The 20,224-nt window shown below is 40.1% G+C and overlaps 1 protein-coding gene and 1 pseudogene across 6 annotated transcripts in view; both read left to right on the top strand.

Moving 5' to 3' along the window:
• Phf8 (PHD finger protein 8) overlaps positions 1-19,661 on the top strand; it is a 98,419-nt gene extending 78,758 nt beyond the window's left edge. For all 6 annotated transcript variants that reach the window (XM_075958872.1, XM_075958868.1, XM_075958867.1 and 3 more), the window contains 3 exons: positions 11,376-11,485; positions 15,783-16,116; positions 17,186-19,661. In XM_075958872.1, the coding sequence (XP_075814987.1) occupies positions 11,376-11,485; positions 15,783-16,116; positions 17,186-17,274 (533 nt within the window). In that variant the 3' untranslated portion in view covers positions 17,275-19,661. The remainder of the gene's footprint in view (positions 1-11,375; positions 11,486-15,782; positions 16,117-17,185) is intronic.
• On the top strand, positions 156-1,211 carry LOC142841790 (Y-box-binding protein 1 pseudogene; annotated as a pseudogene).
• Positions 19,662-20,224: the final 563 nt, after the last annotated feature.

Here is a 20,224-nt window from a genome sequence, read left to right as displayed (position 1 = left end):
ATTTCCTAAGAATGCCTCCCTCTATGATAACACTGTTTATATCAATATTTGTCAGTTAAGTCTACAAGATATTCTAATACGAGTTCAATCGGTAGCTGGAGCAGAGAGCTGACCCCAGAGAGCCCTGAGAGTCCTACCGCTGCCCTAGTCACCATCACACCCTGGGAGGAGCCTCAGCCATTGCTTCTAGCCCCAGTCACCACCACTGCAACCATGAGCAACAAGGCTGAGACCCAGCAGCAGCCTGCCGCTCTCAGCGCCGCCTACACCAAGCCTGGCTCTATGGGCAGCGGCCCGGGGAGTGGAAGCCCGGGTGGCGTTGCCCACCGGCGGGGACAAGAAGGTCACCGCAACGAAGGTTTTGGGAGCAGTAAAATAGTTCAATGTAAGGAAAGGATACGGTTTCATCAACAGGAATGACACCAAGGAAGATGTATTTGTACACCAGACTTCCATAAAGAATAACAACCCCAGGAAGTACCTTCGCAGTGTGGGAGATGGAGAGATTGTGGAGTTTGATATTGTTGAAGGAGAAAAGGATGCGGAGGCAGCAAACGTTACAGGCCCTGATGGAGTTCCAGTTCAAGGCAGTAAATACGCAGCAGACCGTAACCATTTTAGACACTATCCACGTCGTAGGGGTCCTCCACGTAATTACCAGCAGAATTACCAGAATAGTGAGAGTGGGGAAAAGAATGAGGGATCGGAAAGTGCTCCTGAAGGCCAAGCCCAACGACGCCAGCCCTATTGCAGGCAAAGGTTCCCACCTTACTGTTTGTCGACCACAGTATTCCAACCCTCCTGTGCAAGGAGAAGTGATGGAGGGTGCTGACAACCAGAGTGCAGGAGAGTAAGGTGGACCAGTGAGACAGAAAATGTATCGGGGTTACAGACTACGATTTCGCAGGGGCCCCCCTCACCAAAGACAACCTAGAGAGGACGGCAATGAAAAGGACAAGGAACATCAAGGAGAAGAGACCCAAGGTCAGCAGCCACCTCAATGTCAGTATCACCCAACGCAGGCGCCCAGAGAACCCTAAACCACAAGATGGCAAAGAGACAAAAGCAGCCAGATCCACCAGCTGAGAATTCCTCCGCTCCCGAGGCTGAGCAGGGCGGGGCTGTGTAAATGCCGGCTTACCATCTTTACCATCATTCAGTTTAGTCATCCAACAAGAAATGAATATGAAATTCCAGCAATAAGAAATGAACGAAGATTGGCGCTGAAGACGTTAAGTGCTTGCTTTTTGCCCATTGACCAGATATGGCAGAACTATCTGCATTATCTATGCAGCATGGGTTTTTTTTTATTATTATTATTTTTACCTAAAGATGTCTCTCTTTGGTAATGACAAATGTGTTTTTTTTTTAAAAAAAGGTCTGGTTTTTCTCAAAACCTTTAATGTTTTTTAATTGTTTCATATCTGGTCAAATTAAGATTTTTAAGAACTTCATTTTTAATTTGTAGTAAAAAGTTTACAACTTGATTTTTTTCACAAAAAAGTCAACAAACTGCAAGCACCTGTTAATAAAGGTCTTAAATAATAAAAAGGGATATTCTAATACTCAGTCTATAGCCAAAAAGTTTCCAACTGCCTTCCAAAAATGCCTTTATTGATCACTTTAAGAAATCTCCAAAATTCAGATCCAGTCAATAAGGGAGTTTTTTTTTTAAATTCTAGTTTAAAACAACTACCATCTTATCATGTTTCTGTGTCCTGTGTTTCAAGAACTGGGAAGGGCACAATGGGAACAGTTTGACTTAAGTTTGTGACTTCTGGGGCCTCAGAAAAACTTTGAAAGCTGAAGCAAACCTGGTAGCCAAGAGTTTGAATCTTTAGTTGTTTCACAACCTGGTGCCTGCTGGAAAAGGATTCATGTGGTTTCCCCATCTGACTAGCTTCCTCATTGCTGTGTGATCTCAGAGTAGTTAGACTTGCAGCATAAATAGGTTTTCAAGCATGGGTGTTCAAGGAGTCTACTAAGAACTTGACTTTCCCAACTTCACCTTAGACATCACACATTGTATCACTGAGCTGTATTTTACAGTTTGCAAATGAGTCTGCTCAGAATCAATGGGGGAGACATAGACTGTTTGTTATTACTAATTTGAAATTTTAGTATGATTACATCATTTCTCCGTGCCCTTTCCTCCCTTTAGACCCTTCCATATAGCCTTCTTTGCTCTCTTTCAAATTCATGGACTTTTTTCATTAATTGTTGTTACATATACATATATTCCTAAATACATAAAAAATGACCTGCTAAGTCAGTATACTGTTACTTATATGTATGTTTCAGGACTAGAATTTGGTATTGGATAACTAATTGTTGTGTTCGTCCCTTGGGAAGACTATTTCTCCCATTTTCAGCATTCCTTAGTTTCCTATAGTGTTTTATATAGAATTGGGCCTTTCTGGTCTTTCCTCGTCTACTTTGGCATGTATAGTCTTGTTGTACGTATTCAGCCCATGTTTATGGAGTCATGCTAATGAGATTTTATAGGTGTCACTTATGACATTCCTAGAAAATACAATCTCACAGCAAACCCCTGATCCTCAGGCTCTTACAATTTTTCTGTCCCCTCTTCCATAATGATCCCTGGGCCCTAGAAACAGGAGTGTTTTATAGATTTATGCCTTAGGACTGGGCTCCACAACTCTGCATTTTAATTGATTGTGATTTTCTCTAATGTCTACATCTGTTGCAAAGAGAAGTTTTCCTGATGCAGAGTAAGGACTACACTTATCTGTGGGAATAAGAACAAATATGTAGAATGTAATTAGGGATTATGCTCATTCAGTAAAGTGGTTTTAGGTTCTCCTCTGAGATTCTAGACTCATGAGTAGTTGTGTAGACTTACAGTATCAAGCATGATTTACCTCTTTTTGAGTGAGTCCAAAGTCCAATTAGACAGCTGTTGGTTACCAGCAAGGTATGTTGATCACTACTGCACCCTTTATTGTGCTGTTCGTTGCTGTGGCTTACAGGCATTGTAGCTGGGTAGGAGCCACTTGTTTCCCTCCTTTAGAAGCTTGCATGGCACCTTCTGGCATAAAAGCTAGTCCTCAGAGAGGAGGCTTTCATATCAGTCCCGGCTCAGGGGCCTCTGGGACATGTGTCTGAGGTGCATGGTGTCTCCTTCAGCAATAAGGACTTAACTTCTGCCTCTGGGGAGGGGTTAACCAAAGGCAATAGCAATAACAGTGTTTTGGGAGTCACTTAGACAGCCTTGACACCTCAAAAGAGGACTTTTCATGCCTGCTGTTGGCATTTTTGGTAGATAATCTTTGACTCTTAAAAGGAACATTGTCATCCCAGATGGGAATTTTTCATTTAAACTAGATTTGTATATTTCTACACTTTTTAAATGCACATATGCAGAGTTATAATTTCCCTTCTGGGACTGCTTTCAGTGTGTCACAAAGGTTCTGTTATTTTGTGTTTTCATTTTCATTTGGTTCCAGGAAATGTTTCATCCTTTCTTGATTTCTTCTTTGACTCATTCATTATTCAGTTATGAGCTATTTAGTCTCCATGAGTGTGTGTAGTTGCTAGTGATTTGTTTTCTGTCAATTTTGTTTCATTTTTTTGTGGTCACATAGGACACATGAAGTTATTTCAGTCTTTTTGACTTTGTAAAATTTGTTTTGTGTCCTAAGATTTTGTCTTTTAAGAGTTGCCTCTGTGTGACACTGAGTAGAATGTGTATTTTCTTGGTGTTTGGGTAGAATATTTTGTAAATATGTTAGGTCCATTTGATGTATGATGCCATTTATTGATGTTATTTTTCAAACCAGTAACCTCCCTGTTGGAGAAAGTAAGGCATTGAAATCAACTACTATTAATGGGTTTGTGTTAATCTGTGTCCTTAAATCTAGTAGTACATATTTTTATGAAATTGGACACTACAGAGTTTGCATATATGTTTAGAATAGTAATATCTTAGTTAAATGTTCCCCTGTTAGAATGAATTATCCCTCTTCATCTCTTCTGATTAGTTTTATTTTGAACTCTATTTTGTCAGATATTAGACTAGCAATGCCTGCTTGCTTTTCGGTCCCATTTGATTGGGCTACTTTTATCCATCCTTCTACTCCAAGGTGGTTCCTGTCTTTAAAGCTGTGTTTCTTGTAGACAGCAAATAGACTGTTTCTTGATCCATTCAGTCAGCCTGTCTTTTGAGTGGAGAATTGAGGCCATTAATATTTAAAGTTATTATTGAAATGTGTGTGTTAATTGTGGTAATCGTGTCGTTGGTTTTTTGTTTTTGTATTCCTACTGGTATTTTGTATTTTAGTAGTTATAACTTGATATTTCTTCCCACCATCTCTTTATTATACTCATTCCTCTCCTCAGCCTAAAATATTACTTCCTGTCTTTTCTTTAGGTTTGGTTTGTTGAATATAGTTTTTAGGCTGTTTAAATCATGGGAATTTTTTTTTATTAAACTATGGCTAGTCTAGTTTGTTCATCATGATCTTTTAGGACTCGGAATGCATTGTTCCTAGCTTGTCTGGCTTTCAAAGTTCCCATTGAGAAATCAAATGTTATCCTTTATTTGTGACTTGTGTTTTTGATTGTTTTTTTCAGCTTTCAATATTCTTTCTTTGTGCTATATACTTAGTATTTTAATTATGATGTGCCATGAGGAGTTTTGTTTTCTTCTGGTCCTATCTATTTTGTGTTCTTTATGCTTCCTGTGTCTGTATGGTTTGTTTGTCTGTTTGTTTGTTTTTTCCTTAGTTTAGGAGAAGTTTTATGATCTGGCCTATGCCATTGACTTTGGATTCTTCTCCTTCATCTATGCCTGTAATTTGAAGGTTTGGTCTTTTCATGGTGTTCCACAGTTCCTGTATATTCCTTTCTTATGTTTTTAAAAACTTTTACATGTTCCTTGCTTCTTTGATATACTTTGTATTTGATTCTTCCTACTTGTAAGACTTTCCTTTGATTTTCTAGTTGGGCAATTGGGTTTTCCAATTCCTTCTTCATTTTAACTTGAGTCCTCTTCAATGTTTATATCTCTCAGTTGAATTCCTTTCTCAAGTCCTAAGTTGTCTTTACCTTTTCCATCAGCTTTATATTTGTTTTTTCTTGGGCATCACTCGGGCTTTTATTTCTCCTTAATTTCATTAAGCTGTTTCTTTGTATCTTCTTTAAACTCCTAGAATTCTTTGATGAAGTTTATGGTTCTTTTAAATTGTATCCTGTGATTCTTATAGGTAGTCTAATTGGCAAACATTTCTACAGGACTGGTACATTTTCAAGGGGAGATCTGGGCATGATATTTCTCTGTTTTTTTTTTTAAAGATTTATTTTTTTTCTTTTTATTGAGAAAAGGAGAAAAAAAAACAAGTTTCCACCTCCTCCCAGCCTCCCATTTCCCTCCCCTTCCTCCCACCCTTCTCCCCCTCCTCCCACCCTTCTCCCCCTCTCCCCACTCCTTTCCCCCTCCCTCTCCAGTCCAAAGAGCAGTCAGGGTTTTCTGCCCTGTGGTATGTCCTAGGTCCTCCCCCCTCCGTCCATATCTAGGAAGGTGAACATCCAAACTGGCTAGGCTCCCACAAAGCCAGCACATTACGTAGGATCAAAACCCCGTGCCATTGTCCTTTGCGTCTCACCAGCCCTCATTGTTCGCCATGTTCAGAGAGTCCAGTTTTATCCCATGCTTTTTCAGTCACAGTCCAGCTGGCCTTGGTGAGCTCCCAATATATCAGCCCCACCATCTCAGTGGGTGGGTGCACCCCTCGTGGTCCCGACTTCTTTGCTCTTGTTCTCCCTCCTTCTGCTCCTCATTGGGACCTTGGGAGCTCAGTCCAGTGCTCCAGTGTGGGTCTCTGTCTCTATCTCCATCCATCACCAGATGAAGGTTCTATGATGATATGCAAGATATTCGTCAGTATTGCTCTAGGATAGGGTCATTTCAGGTTCCCTATCCTCAGCTGCCCAAGGAACTAACTGGGGACCTCGGCTTGGGCACCTGGGAGCCCCTCTAGGGTCAGGTCTCTTGCCAACCCTAAAGTGGCTCCCTTAACTAAGAATTGTGCTTCCGTGCTCCCCTGTCCAACCCTCCTTTATCCCAATCCTCCTGTTTCCCCAAGGCCCCAACCTCCTTCCCTTCTAACTTTTCTCTCCCCATCTCCCCTTACCCCCATCTCACCCCCACCCCCAAGATCCCAATTTTCTCCCCGGCAATTTTGTCTACTTCCCTTAGCCAAGAGGATAACTATATGTTTTTCCTTGGGTTCCCCTTCTTACTTAGCTTTTTTAGATTCACCTATTGTAGACTCCGTGACCCTTATTTATGGCTAGAAACCAATTATGAGTGAGTACATCCAATGTTCATCTTTTTGGGTCTGATTTATTTATTTATTATGTATACAGTGTTCTGTCTGCATGTGTGCCTACAGACCAGAAGAAGGCACCAGATCTCATTACAGTAAGCCACCATGTGGTTGCTGGGAATTGAACTCAGGACCTCTGGAAGAACAGTCAGTGCTTTTAACCTCTGAGCCATCTCTCCATCCCCTGGGCATGATATTTCATATTGTTTGTATTTTTTGATTTGAACAGAAAAACTTCTTTTGTTCTGTGTCTGATATGGACAGACTAGTGCCTTGACTAGTACAGCCATAGGCATCACAGGGATCTTAAAAATAGGGTAATTATAGACAGAGGTTCACTTCAAGAATGAGCAATTTTTATTTTTCCCACTGCTTATACATATTGTTTAGCTAGCTACTAGAGATAGCATTGCAAGCAGAGCTTGTGTGAACAGTATCTTTGCCCTTCTTATCTGAGTTCTTCCTTCCAAACTTTCCTGCCTTGTAGCCTTGGTTTGCCACAGAGGACATTCCTCCTATGCAATTTTCTGCAGTCAGAGGGCCACATCTGGGTCAGGGTTTGTGCTCAGAAAAAAAAATGCAGACCGTGTGGACCCCAGCATACCATATTGGAGTAGAAGATAGGCTAGTTATACCTAGATGTTGGGAATGGCTTAAGTGGAATGAAGTCAGTTAGACAGAGAAGACTGCACTGGTGTTTAGGATGTGTCCTAGTCCAAGCCTAGAGTATGAAGGTACATCTGAGAGGTTGGATGTTGCATGGGAGGAGCCTGTGTGTCAGTGGAAGGCAGGGCAGGTCTTGATAGAAGCCTAGAGAATGGTAGTGACACAGGCTGAGGTGGTCAGACTAAGCTGGAGACCAGAATGTTGGAAACAGGCTAGATCTGGTTGGTTAGAAAGGAAGGGTCAGACAGACTTACTGGGCTTATACATTTTTATGTATAAGAACTGGCTAGGGGGAAAGGTTGGGTGTGGTGAGGGGAGGGGTCTGGCAGAATCCTGGAGATAGAAACACATGTTTCAAAAGATCTGTGGGGTTTTTTTTTTGAGCATCATGTTTCCTGGGCTAGATGTGAACTAATTTTATAGCCATAGATGACCTTGAACTTCTAATCTTCCTGTTTCTACCTCTGAGTGCTGGGACCCAACCACACCTGGTTTTAGGAGGTATTGGGGGACCCAAACCCAGGGCCTTGTAGTGACTGGACTGTAGAGGATAATTTAAGATGCCCAAATATATGTAATACACAGTTATATGTTAGTATTTTTTTGCTGGATTTGCTTTAGATCATGTTTTAAACAGACAAAATATCATCCTTAAAGAATTAGTTTCAATCTCCTGCATAACCTGTTACCAAAGTGAATGTGGTTTATTCAAAAATTATCTTTTATAATGCTAGTAACTAACCCCAACTATTATGTCATTTCTCCCTATGCTTTTCTCACATAATCATAGTCCTGCTATGCATAGTAAAATTAATGATTATTCATTAATTACATGATGGTATTCTAATCACATAAAAAATGCCAATGTCGTTTGGTCAAGACGTTGTTTATTTAATGGATTTACTTAAAATGGATTCTAAACAAACTCCATATGGCATTTGACTGTCATACCTTTTAAATGACTCTTAATCTAGAACAGTTCCTTTTGGTTTTGTTAGTTTTATTATAGAAGCAGATATAATTGTTCTATAGCCAATATCATCATCTAGATTTGTCTGTTTGCTTTCATGTGACATTGCCACTTTTTGAGAAACTGAGTTAATTATATAAAATACTATTTTTTTCTTATGGTATCATTTAAATTTTCTATCCTTGTCTTTCACTCAACTCTCAAAACACTGTGAATAATTTGCTTGCTTTTAATTTCCTAACTCAAATAATGCTGCAAATTGCCTGCTTCCACATGATTTCATCTGTTTCTCTGTAATTGTTACTAATGACATGAAATTTCATACTTGTAGCTGGGTGTGGTGGATTTTGCCTTTAATATCTATACGGAAGAGGCAGGTAGCTTTTTGTGAATTTGAAAACAGCCTGCCTGATCTACATAGCAAGTTCCAGGGCTACACAGTGAAACTCTTAAAAAAAAAAATCCCAAAAGTTCATACTTTGAATACTACCTACATATGTTGGTGCTATCTCAATTTCAGAAGTATATAATTTTCTTTCTCTTTTTTTCTTTTTGTTTGTTTTTCAAGACAGGGTTTCTCTGTGTAATAGTCCTGGCTGTCCTGGAACTCACTTTGTAGACCAGGCTAGCCTTGAACTCACAGAGTACTCACTAGATTCTGTCTCCCAAGTGCTGGGATTAAACGCATGTGCCAACACACCCATATTATAATTTTCATTCGTTTTTTTGTGATAGGGGGTGGTTTTTCGAGACAGGGTTTCTCTGTGGTTTTGGAGCCTGTCCTGGAACTCGCTCTGTAGACCAGGCTGGCCTCGAACTCACAGAAATCCGCCTGCCTCCTGAGTGCTGGGATTAAAGGCGTGCACCATCACTGCCTGGTCTAGTTTTCATTCGAAGATTAGCATATACCCTTAAAGTAATACTGAGGTACTGTGTGAATATCCAATTTTCTAGAACCAGTGTTTCATTAAGATTTGCAAATTTAGGATTTTTTTAATTCTGTCACTCCTACATTTGTAAGCTTACATTCTTGTATGTGTATGTGTCTGTCTGCCTGCCTGCCTGCCTGCCTGCCTCTATGTTTATGTTTGTTTGGATATACATGTTTTAGTGGTTGTTTCCTTTTGTCTGACTATTCAAAACATGCTTACCTTTCAAAAGTATGTTATAGTGACATTTGAGATGACCCAGTCGGTAAAGGAACTTGCCACCACACATAATAACCTGAGTTTGTTCTTCAGGACTCACATGTTGGAAGGAAAGAACTGACTCCCACATGTTGTCCTCTCACCTGCACAGTTGTGCCATGGTATACATGCACAACACGAGTGTGAACAGCAAAGGATTTCAGCATGAATGAGGAGATGGCTCAGTAAAGTGTTTGTGCAAGCATGAGGACCAGAACTCAACAACTAGCACCCACATAAATTTAACAAAAAAAAAAAGAAAAGAAAAGAAACAAGCGTTGATGATGCATACTTGTAATCCCAGTGCTAGGGAGGCACTTGCTCATTCATACTGAACTATGTCTGTCATTGCTTTCTACCTTGTGAGAGGCACGATCTCTTGTTGTTTGCTGCTGCATACCTGGAATAGTTGACCTATCCTCTTCCAGGGTTTCTCATCTCTGCTTCCTATCTTGCTCTAAGAGCACTGAAATCACAAATGCTAATTAATGCCTCTGACCCTATGTGGGTTCTCAGAATATGAACTCAGGTCTTCACACTTGCAGGACATGTGCTTTACCTATTGAGCACTCTTGGGTTTTTTTCTTTTGTAATTTTATTTTATGAATGTACATGTAATGCATGTAGAACTCAGAGGAGAACTTCGTGGAGTTGGTTCTCTCCTTACACCTTTATGTGGGTTCTAGGGATTGAACTCAAGTTATCAAGCTTGTGCTGCAAGTGCTTTTACCTGCAGAGCCATGTGACTGGTCATTTTTTTTTTAGATAGGATCTCTCACTAGTACCTGGGGCTTGCTGATTAAATCTTCCTGATTCTGCCTCCCCAGCACTGGGCTTACAAGTATCCATCATCAATGCTTGTTTTTCCTATTTGTTCGTTTTTTTTTTTAAAGATTTATTTATTTATTATGTATAGAACATTCCTTCCATGTGTGCTTGCAGGCCAGAAGAGAGCACCAGGTCTCATTATAGATGGCTGTGAGCCACCATGTGGTTGCTGGGAATTGAACTCAGGACCTCTGGAAGAGCAGTCGGTGCTCTTAATTAACCTCAGAGCCATCTCTCCAGCCCTGTTCGTTTGTTTTTTAACTTATGTGCACTTTACTGAGCTATCTCCTCAGTCCCAGCTGGGATTTGGTTGTAAAGAAAAACTTTCTTCACCTGAGGATATTTGTTTCTCCTAGAATGTTCTTATTGAAAAGGATAAACAGTAACAGTTGTTTTTAATTCAGTATTATTAAGGTACTATAAAAAAAGTTATGACATGATCTTTAGGAACTCATTGGTTGGTATATATATGTGTATATATATATATATGTATATATATATAATAATCTTCAATAGTATTTCGTTATCAAGTCACTTGTGCAGATTATAAACTCGGAGAGAGAGAAAAGAGCACTGGGACCAGGGAGGTCCCAACCATTTTGTATAAGATATTACTAGCATACTTTTGAGGGATAGGTATATTTTTTAAAGGCAAAAGGAAAAGGCATTCTCTAGGCAGTTCAGATGGCAAGTATGAGTATGGAGGGAAAGATAATGCAATGTTATTCTCTGGGTATGTAATAAGGAAGCCGTATGTCTGGAGTAACAGAAAATAAGGTGTTTAGTCTGTTTTCTGCTGCTATAACAAATCACAACTAGGTAAATTTTAAATAAAAACTTTATTTTTCTCATGGTTCTGAAGGCTGGAAAGTCTACAGGTATGATGCTGACATGGTTTAGGCCTTCATACTAAATTGCCCCGTAAGTGGAAGGTACCATGTGGTAAGAGGGTAGAGGAAGAAAGAGTTGAAATTCACGCCTTTTGATACCTAACCCATTCATAGAGTAATAGCTTTATACCATTGAGGAGAACATTGACATCATGACCTAATTGCCTCTTTAAAGATTCTCCCTTCTAAACTGTTAAAATGATTATTAAGTTTCTACATGAGTTTGAAGGAGGCATTCAAACCATAGCAGTAGGTGCAGAAACTAGGTTGGGAAAGTAGGTAATCCAGAAAAAACAAGGACATAAAAGCACATAAACAACTTTAAATGCCTGTTTGAGGAAGGTAATTTGTATTTATGTATGCTTTGGTCATTAAATAGGGTTTTGTGAAAAGCTAGAAGCAGGAAGACCAATACAACCACCTTTTGGGTAGTCAAAAGTTAGAGAATGTAATTAGCAAGTAGATAAGCATCCTTTTTCCCTTGCAGCCCGTGTGACTCCAACTCTGCCCAAGCAGGACCGTCCAGTTCGTGAGGGGACCCGGGTTGCCTCCATTGAGACAGGTTTGGCTGCAGCAGCTGCAAAGCTTGCCCAGCAGGTAAGTGTTGATACCCAACCCGTGGCCTTGCTACTGATGATTTAAAGCCTCAAAATTCTGACCTTTAGGCTGGTACGATCCTGCTGTTATGGATAACCTTTGATCTTTATTTCTGGCAGTATCCCAGACTCTCTTATATCCTTTACATCCCAGCTCTATGACAAGCTACTTTCGTAGGTTACATAGTTGACATGATTAAGGATGAAAAAGGGGCCAGAAAAGTATGCTTGTTGGTATCACTTACCCTTCTAAGTATATAAAACCCTGCAGATAGAGGAGGAGGGAGAGTCAGTTTTCTATACAGGTATGGTCCCTGGTAGGCTACCTATGCCCCATAGAAGACCCCATACCTATGTATAATGGACAGCATTAATTTGACTGAGTAGGTTATTTAAAAAATGAAAATAATATGAAGTTGGGAGGGAAACATGATTGGGGAGAATCTGAGAGGCTTTGGAGGTAGGGGAGTTAGGGGTTAATATGATCAAAATACATTGCATACATGTGTAAAATAACCACTAAAAATATATATTGGAAAAAAATCCTCAGCTAGAAAAGACTAGATCTGTCATTTGCCTTTAGATTTAGTCCTGAGGAAGTGACTCAGTTGAGTACACTTAAGTTTTGAGTCATCCACCATTATTGAAATTTGGCCCTTTATAAAGAGTTTTTTCTTATACCCTTTATCAAACATTATTACCAGGATCCTCACCCCCTGTTTCTCAAGAGAACAACAGTCACCATTTTTCATCCTAAAAGGTCACCTTTACTGAATCAATTTTACTTCAAAACATTAGTTTACAATGTACTTTAGCATATGGTATGCTCAGAAACCCTAAGAGTATTTGGAGGTGAAGTTTTTGGTTCTTTAGCAGTATCCACATAGTTCTTCATGCCATATCCTATTGCTTAGAGCACTATTGAGCATCTGCTTAATGTTAAGTGTACCTATGTACAATGTCTATATAATATGCCCAAGAGTCTTGTTCAATAGATGATATTTTCATCATTTTACAGGTGACGAATATGAGGCTCACTTTTAAGTGACTAGTCCAGGATAAGACAGCCAGTAAATGGAGGAGACAAGATTCAAACTCATATCCTATAACTTCCGATTTCATGCTACTTGACTTTTCAGTAAAGTGTAATAGTTAAATGCTTATATATTTAAGTAATTATATTCTATATAAGTGAAATTTAAGAATTGTTTTATATGATATTCTGATATATAATATTTCTGAAAATGCCTTAGAGACTGTTAATTGGGAGCCAGCAGAGATCAAGCAGGACAAGTGGCTCTTTGACTAAAATTTCCCCCTGTCATTTATCAGTACCACATAAGATGTAACTTATAAATAAAGGCTTTCTATTGTGTTAAACAGATGAAAGTGTGACGCTACTCTTAGTGCTTTCTAAGGAGTAACTACTATTTTGGTTGATGGAATTACTTCAAAGACGAGGCTTTAAAGTTGGGGGTGGTATTAGAGGTTGAATTTTTTTGGTTTTTCGGGTTGTTTGGGGGGTGACAGAGAAGCATTCCAGGGAAATATTGCTTCTTGATATAGCACATAAAGTTATCTTTGTTTCATAGTGACTTTTCTCTAATCTCCTGGGTGCCATAAAGTATACATCCTTTGTCAACTGTACTCCACTACAGTGTTCATGATTTACCCCTCATACCAGATTGCCTCATGCTTAGCCTAAGTTTATGGGGTAGCATAAAGCATTTCCTCTGCCTATTCACATCACTTACCACTACTTTATTTCTTTGATCTTCATCTGTACTTTGTATAGCATTATCTCATGGTACTTATGATCATAAGGATATTTTACGTCCTTAAATATTAAAAATAGGGATGTATTTAATTTAAGTTTTTTGTTTTAATAACCACACATGATAAATCTGTTGGAGTGACTGGGGAGGGGACTTTTCTGAATTGGCGACTTCATGTTGGGAGATGAGTATAATAAGTAATAGTTAAAAAGTGGATTCTGGGGCCTGAAAGATGTGTCTGTGAGTAAAGGCACTTGCCACCAAGCATGATGACCTAAATTTGATTCCAGAACACTCAGGGTACAAAAAGAGAACGTATTCCTGAAAGTTGTCCTCTGACCTTAACACTTGTGTCATGGCACCACACATGTGTGCATGTGCATGCACAAACATACACAAACAAATGTAAAAAAAATAACAGATTTTGGAACAGCTGTCCTAGCTTTACTACTTGGACAAGTTAATTTCTTTTTGTCTCAACTGTTTCATGAGCTTTGTTTAGGATTAAGTGAGGGTATGTATCTGTATGTATGTATGTATGCGTATGTATGTCTGCCTGTCCTCCTTAGAATGACACTTGATATTAATTAAGAATGGCATGTTTGCCTTCAATCTTTAATCATTATGGGTTGGCTATGTGTAAGTAGCCACATAGTGAAATACCATGAATATCAATCAGGCAGAAAGTTTTAATTTGGTGGGGACCTTGATAGTAGATTTTTCAACAAAGAACTTGGCAACGTGAAAATGCTCCTATCATAATAAGGTAGTCCACTTGCCACTTACATGCAAAAGAGGATAGCAGCAATAGTGGGAAAATTTAAGCAAAGTAATTTAGATATGAAGACATAATTTATGGAGTCAGACCAGAGAACAAGTGAACAGAATTCTTTTTAGTTTTTCAAGATATGGTTTCTTTATGTAACATTCCCAGCTGTCCTGGAACTCTATATAGACCAGGCTGGCCTTGAACTCACAGACATCTGCCTGCTGGGATTAAAGGCATGTGCCACCAGAATTCATTCTTAATATGGGCGAGAAAAGAGATTTCTGGTAAGGGTGTGGCTGAACAGAGCAAATTCTGAATCTCAACTTGAAAACTTAATTGGATCTGCAATTTTAGGAAAAATAACTTAGGACTGGAGAGATGGTTCAGTAGTTAAAAGCACTGACTGCTTTTCCAGAGGACCTGGGTTCAATTCCCAGCACTCAGATGGTGGATCACAACCATCTGTAACTGTAGTTCTAGAGGAATTGGCACACTCACACACACATACATGCAGGCAAAACACAAATGTACATAAACAAAAGGAAAATAACCAAGCCTTTTTGCCCTAGTTTCTTTATCCTTAGAATGGGAGTATAATTCTTCTCATCCTTAAAAGTATTGAGTAATTAAGGAACAGTGCCTGACATAACACTGACAATGTCATGTCAGAGAACAATGACTAATATCATTAGTCTCATGCTCTAGAAGTTTCTCTGGTAACCATAGCATAGCAAATCTTCTGAAGGCAGGTCTAGGCTTTTGTTGCCAAGAGAAAGCTAAGAAATATATTCATAGAATTGGTATGTGTGGCTGAGTAGTATGTCAGAAAGTAAATTCATTCACATGTTCTCAGCCTCGTCTTCCAGGTTCTCAGGATTCCACATGCCCATTATCCAGATATCTACTACACAATGGATAGTAGATCCATAGAGCAATAAGTGGATGAAATACAAGATACTGGAAGAAGTGGCACAACTTCATGTTTATTTATTTCATCCAAATTGAGTTATTTGGATTCAGTGACTTAAGAGATTGTCAAGTCCTCTATTGAAAGAAAAAGATCGGCAAAAGGAAAAAAAGATATTATAAGAAATAGAGAATAATTAATTCCTTGCTGAGTTCCTTTCATGTATTAAATATTTTTGTCATTATGTAAGCTTTCTAACAACTCTGAAAAAAAGCACACAAGGCAGCTGATATTCAGAAAGGTTAGTAACTTTAATCAAAGTCATCCAATTTAGAAAACAGAAGTCTGGGTTTACTCAGGTTTGCCTTATCCCAAAGCTAACACTTTACTCTCAGTTCATTTTGAGCTAACTACTTTTCTATGAGGGTTTGGGCTTAACTTACTTAATGTCCTTGCACTTCTGTTTTGTTGTTTGTAAAATGAAGACTGTTAAGAGAATTAAATAAGAAAATAAAGTAAACAAAGTATCCAAAGTGCTAGTATAAATTTAGTTATTAGTAATACCCACAGCTCACCCAAACCCAAGTCTTTGAAATCATTTACAGATTTTCTTTCCATTGTAGTATTAAGTGGTAGTGATGAGTTAAGGATAGATGATGCCAAGAAAATCACTGTAGGTCCTGGAAGCGCTTTTGTTGCAGGTCCATACAAGATAGATTTAGAAGGAATGAGGAAGAAGTGGCAGGATGCAGAAACTTATTGACCATTGTCTCCTTACTTTCTGAGAAATTTTTCTTTTTCTTTTCTTCACTCTTTAATCTCCCCTCTGACTTGGCTTGTATTTCAGGAGCTGCAAAAGGCCCAAAAGAAGAAATCTATCAAGAAGAAGCCTTTGATGAAGGAGGCAGAGCAGCCTCGCCCTCAAGATTCCAATGTTGTTGTGACAGTGTCTGCACCAACACTGGCTACTATGCCCCAACCTCTCACCTCCTCACCCCAGCCACCTCCTGAGCCTAAACAAGAGGCTCTGTCAGGAAGTCTTGCTGACCATGAGTACACTGCTCGCCCCAACGCCTTTGGCATGGCTCAGGCAAATCGAAGCACCACACCCATGGCCCCTGGAGTCTTCCTGACCCAGAGGCGTCCTTCAGTTGGCTCCCAGAGCAATCAGGCAGGACAAGGTACATGACCCAAATGGGGATTAAAATGAGCAATCTTAAAACTCCCTGTTCTAGTCCAAAGAGCAGTCAGGGTTTTCTGCCCTGTGGTAAGTCCTAGGTCCTCCCCCCTCCGTCCATATCTAGGAAGGTGAACATCCAAACTGGACTGGAGAGGGAGGGGGAAAGGAGTGGGGGGAGGGGGAGAATGGTGGGAGGAGGGGGAGAAGGGTGGGAGGAGGGGGAGAAGGGTGGGAGGAGGGGGAGGGAAATGGGAGGCTGGGAGGAGGTGGAAACTTGTTTTTTTTTTCTCCTTTTCTCAATAAAAAAAAAAACCTCCCTGTTCTAAATCAGGAAGGACCACTGAAAGCCAAACTTCAGGTGCTTATATTTAAGTTTAATAGGTCATGGAGAGGTGACCATAGTGGAGGTTGGATTGGAAGTAGGTAGTCTGTACATCCATAGATTCAGGAAAGAATGGAGAAACACAAACATAGGACCTCAGATCAGAGTAATGAGAGAGATGATAAACAGAAATAATAGTTATGATCATATAAGATGTAAGAAATGATTTGATGTGGAGAGACAGAGGCATGAGAGAGAATTCAAACCCTCCTTTTCCTTTGAAAATTGGCCAGAGCCCAATCCCAAGAGTATGGATGTAGTTCCAGGATACTAAGTTTTCTATGATATTTATGAGTGACTCGAATGGGAGTTTCTAATGAAAGAAGACCCTGAGGATGGAACCTTCAGGAACACTGAACTGTAGTTACTAACCCTGGTGGTCAGGATAATGTGAATGACATGGAAGCACATTGACATCCTTACAGAATTTTCTAAAGAAAATTATTTAAACTCAGAGTCGGGGGGGGGGGGCAGAAAACTAGAACTATAGTGTTTATGGCTGCTGCAGCGATCCAGAAAAGAACCAAGCATATGGCATTGAATAGAAAGAGTTAAGGAGGACTCCTTGACCGATATGGCATAAGGATGAAGAACCTTTGTTGAGAGAAACAAAGAAGGGGATGATGCAAGAACAGTTTGTGCTAAAGTTGCTCATAAAGCTTCTGTGTACTTTGCCCCTCCTTTACAGGAAAGCGTCCTAAAAAGGGCCTGGCCACAGCAAAGCAGAGACTCGGCCGCATCCTGAAAATCCACAGAAACGGCAAGTTACTTCTGTGAGCCAAGCCCCGTCGTGTCCTACTTCACCCCTTTCACCCCCATTGCCTTCTTCGTTGTCAACTCGGGGCACTTCTGGATCCTATGAGCCCCGGACAAGGTGCATTGTCCTGCTTCATTGGGACTGACCAAAGGCATGGACTATCCCCAACTTCCTTTCTCACTTCTGCTATGAGTATCCTGCCTTCCTTTTCCATATCCATGAATAGCAGCAAGTAAATGGGAGAGGTTTCTAACTGACAAGAATCTTTTCCTGCTCCTCCCACATAATTTCCCTTCCTATTGGAATTGGAATGTATGATGAGGAGCAGCATAAAGGAAGTTTGGGCCCTTCAGTTTCCCTGCCATGAAGTGCTCAACATTTGTTCCAACTCCAGCCCTGTCTCTAAGCCCGCCCACCTCCACCCATTTTTTTTCCTACCCCTTCCTCCCAATCCAGTAGGTATGCCCTACCTTCAGTCTTGTTTCTGAAAGAAGGTTGTGGTCTTTATCTCCTTTTGCCTCTTTTCATGAGGAAAATGGAGAGGACCTTTATTGCCCTATTATGGGCCATCTCCAGAACTGGCCTAGAAAAGCTGACTTTATCAGTCTTTGGGGAAAAAAAGGAGATTCCTGTTACTTTTCAAGGTGAGGAAGAAGACAGATGCCCAAGCCTTTGATCGTGACTGTTGCCTAGCTCACCAGAAGAGACTACTTTTGTCTGATTGCACATGAAACCCCATGATGATCTTCAGGAATTTGCCTATATTTTGAGGGCCTGTAGAACATTATCCCCATAGCTATAACTGGGTTCCAGCAGGTACAAACCCAACTCCTAGAAATCCAAAGTACCTGTCATATTGGTAACTCTGGCTCTATAGCCTGCTCCTGCCACCTATACCACAAAGCACAGCCTGAACCTTCTGGAGAGGGTATGGTGAAACAACCTAACCCTGCAGGGTCATTTATCAGGAATCTCCATGCTTCTTTCCCCATCTGAGGTTTAGTCTGAAGAAGACTTCAGGACTCAAATCTTCACCCGCAGACCTTTATTTTGCAGACCACAGACCAACATTCAAGCATAGTGCAAATAGGCTATTCAAGTCTGAATTTAGAAATGATGCCCATCTGTGAAGTAGCAGATCTTCTGATCCACTTTTTTTCTCCTTTGCGATAGTCACCATTTTCCAGACAGTGCCCCCACATCCCGTTTGTCTTGCCTTACTGGCAATCTGGACTTGATGGAGACTGCCCCCTCCGAACAACCCTTTTTGGCACTGCCCAAGTGGGAGTGTCCTCTACCTTCCACTTGTCCTCACCCCAGCTTGCCTAGTGCTTCTGGGGAATTTAACAGCTATGATACAGACCACAGGGAATATGTGAGGCCTCTATGTTATCTTTATGTTTGTGCTTCTTTCTTTTTTCTGTAGATCCACCCCCTCATCCTTCATGGAATCAGGGGTACTTTAGCATATTTGCTTTTTCTACCTTGGGGACTCCAGGGGCCAAGCAGTCCTCCTTTAGTCACACCAAAGGCAAAAGGCCTGGCTACCTCCCCCTTAGCAGTGAGGTCCCTACTCCCCTCCTTTCTACTCAGCTTTGCTTGTCTTGGAGATTTCAAGGCAGTAGTGGGGAAGTAAGGGGGAAGCAGGAGAAGCCTCTGACCCTATGTGGGCAACTTCCTGACTAAAGGCTGACTGTTGTCACCAAAAACAGGTCCCTAGCCCTTTCACCCATTAAAACTCCCTCTTGATCTTTCAAAGGCAGCTAATTGCTAGCACCCTCTCCCCACCCATTCCAGGCCTCTTTTCCCTCTGTTTCTTTGTTAGAAGGTTCTGTGGAGCTGAAACCCAGCCTCTGATGGGGTTTGTTTAGTTTAGTTGGGTTCTCAGAGTCTCCTGTTGTTTTGTATTGTTTCCAATGAAAAGCAAGTTTACCCTCAGAGTTATGCTTTTCCAAAGAAGCTAGTGTGTTTTTGTTGTTGTTGTTTTGTTTTGTTTTGTTTTTATGTTTCAGGTTCTAAGTGAAGTGAGGTGGAGAGGAGTTGGAAATAACCAAGGTTTAGAACATGGTGTGATAGTTACCTCTGATCTGCAATCCCAGCAGAGAGCTGGGGTAGGATAGGAGGGCAGAGGGAAGAGGATTTCTATTCACCTTTAATATATTTTTACAAAAAAGCAAACAATTTAAAAACAAACCCACCGCTTCTGTACATGTCTAAATATATTTTTAGAAGTGGGTAGGATTGTGATTTCTGATGCAGGGCCTTTTTATAAATAGGTTAGAGTAGCATCATCCAGATTTCTCTGTTGTTTGTTCCCCTTGTTTTTTCTTATGTTGTGTTACTAATGTAATTTATATATTTTTTAGATTTCCCTTTCCTGTAGAGATAAAAGTGATTTATCTTGGCAGTTTTGTTGCTTGATGTTATTATTGGTGGAGGTGGTGGAGGTGGTGGTGGTGGTTAAGATATGGGGTTCAGGAAGTTACTTTCCTTTTGTCTCTCATTCATTCAGCAACTTATTAGTGGGCATTTTCCTGGTACCCAACATTATGCCTGAGATAAGAATTTGGCAAGATCCTGATCTCAAGGACACAGTTTAAACATAAAAAATGCATAATTAAAAGCAAAATAAGCAGAAAATAAAAGGCACAACATTTCAGTGGTCCTGAAAAGTTCAATGAGAAAGATTTCGATAGTTTTCATGAGCTACTTTTTATTAGCATATACTAATTATATATGATATTGTATTTTATGACATTCTCATACATGTATATAATATACTTTGATCATATTTATTCCCCCCCATAACTCTTTATTACTCCCTTGCCATTCCTGCTAATCTCCTTCTTTCCAATCTCCTCTTCCATTATCATGTCTTTTCTTTCTTTGTTGGCCACTGATTTTAACCAGGACTGCTTACAGAAGCATGGGAGGGAGATTATTTACTAGAACATGAGTACCTTACCAGTT

The sequence above is a fragment of the Microtus pennsylvanicus genome, chromosome X, assembly GCF_037038515.1.
Source record: "Microtus pennsylvanicus isolate mMicPen1 chromosome X, mMicPen1.hap1, whole genome shotgun sequence".
Classification (NCBI taxonomy): domain Eukaryota; kingdom Metazoa; phylum Chordata; class Mammalia; order Rodentia; family Cricetidae; genus Microtus; species Microtus pennsylvanicus.
This window is presented reverse-complemented; position numbering and strand designations above follow the sequence as displayed.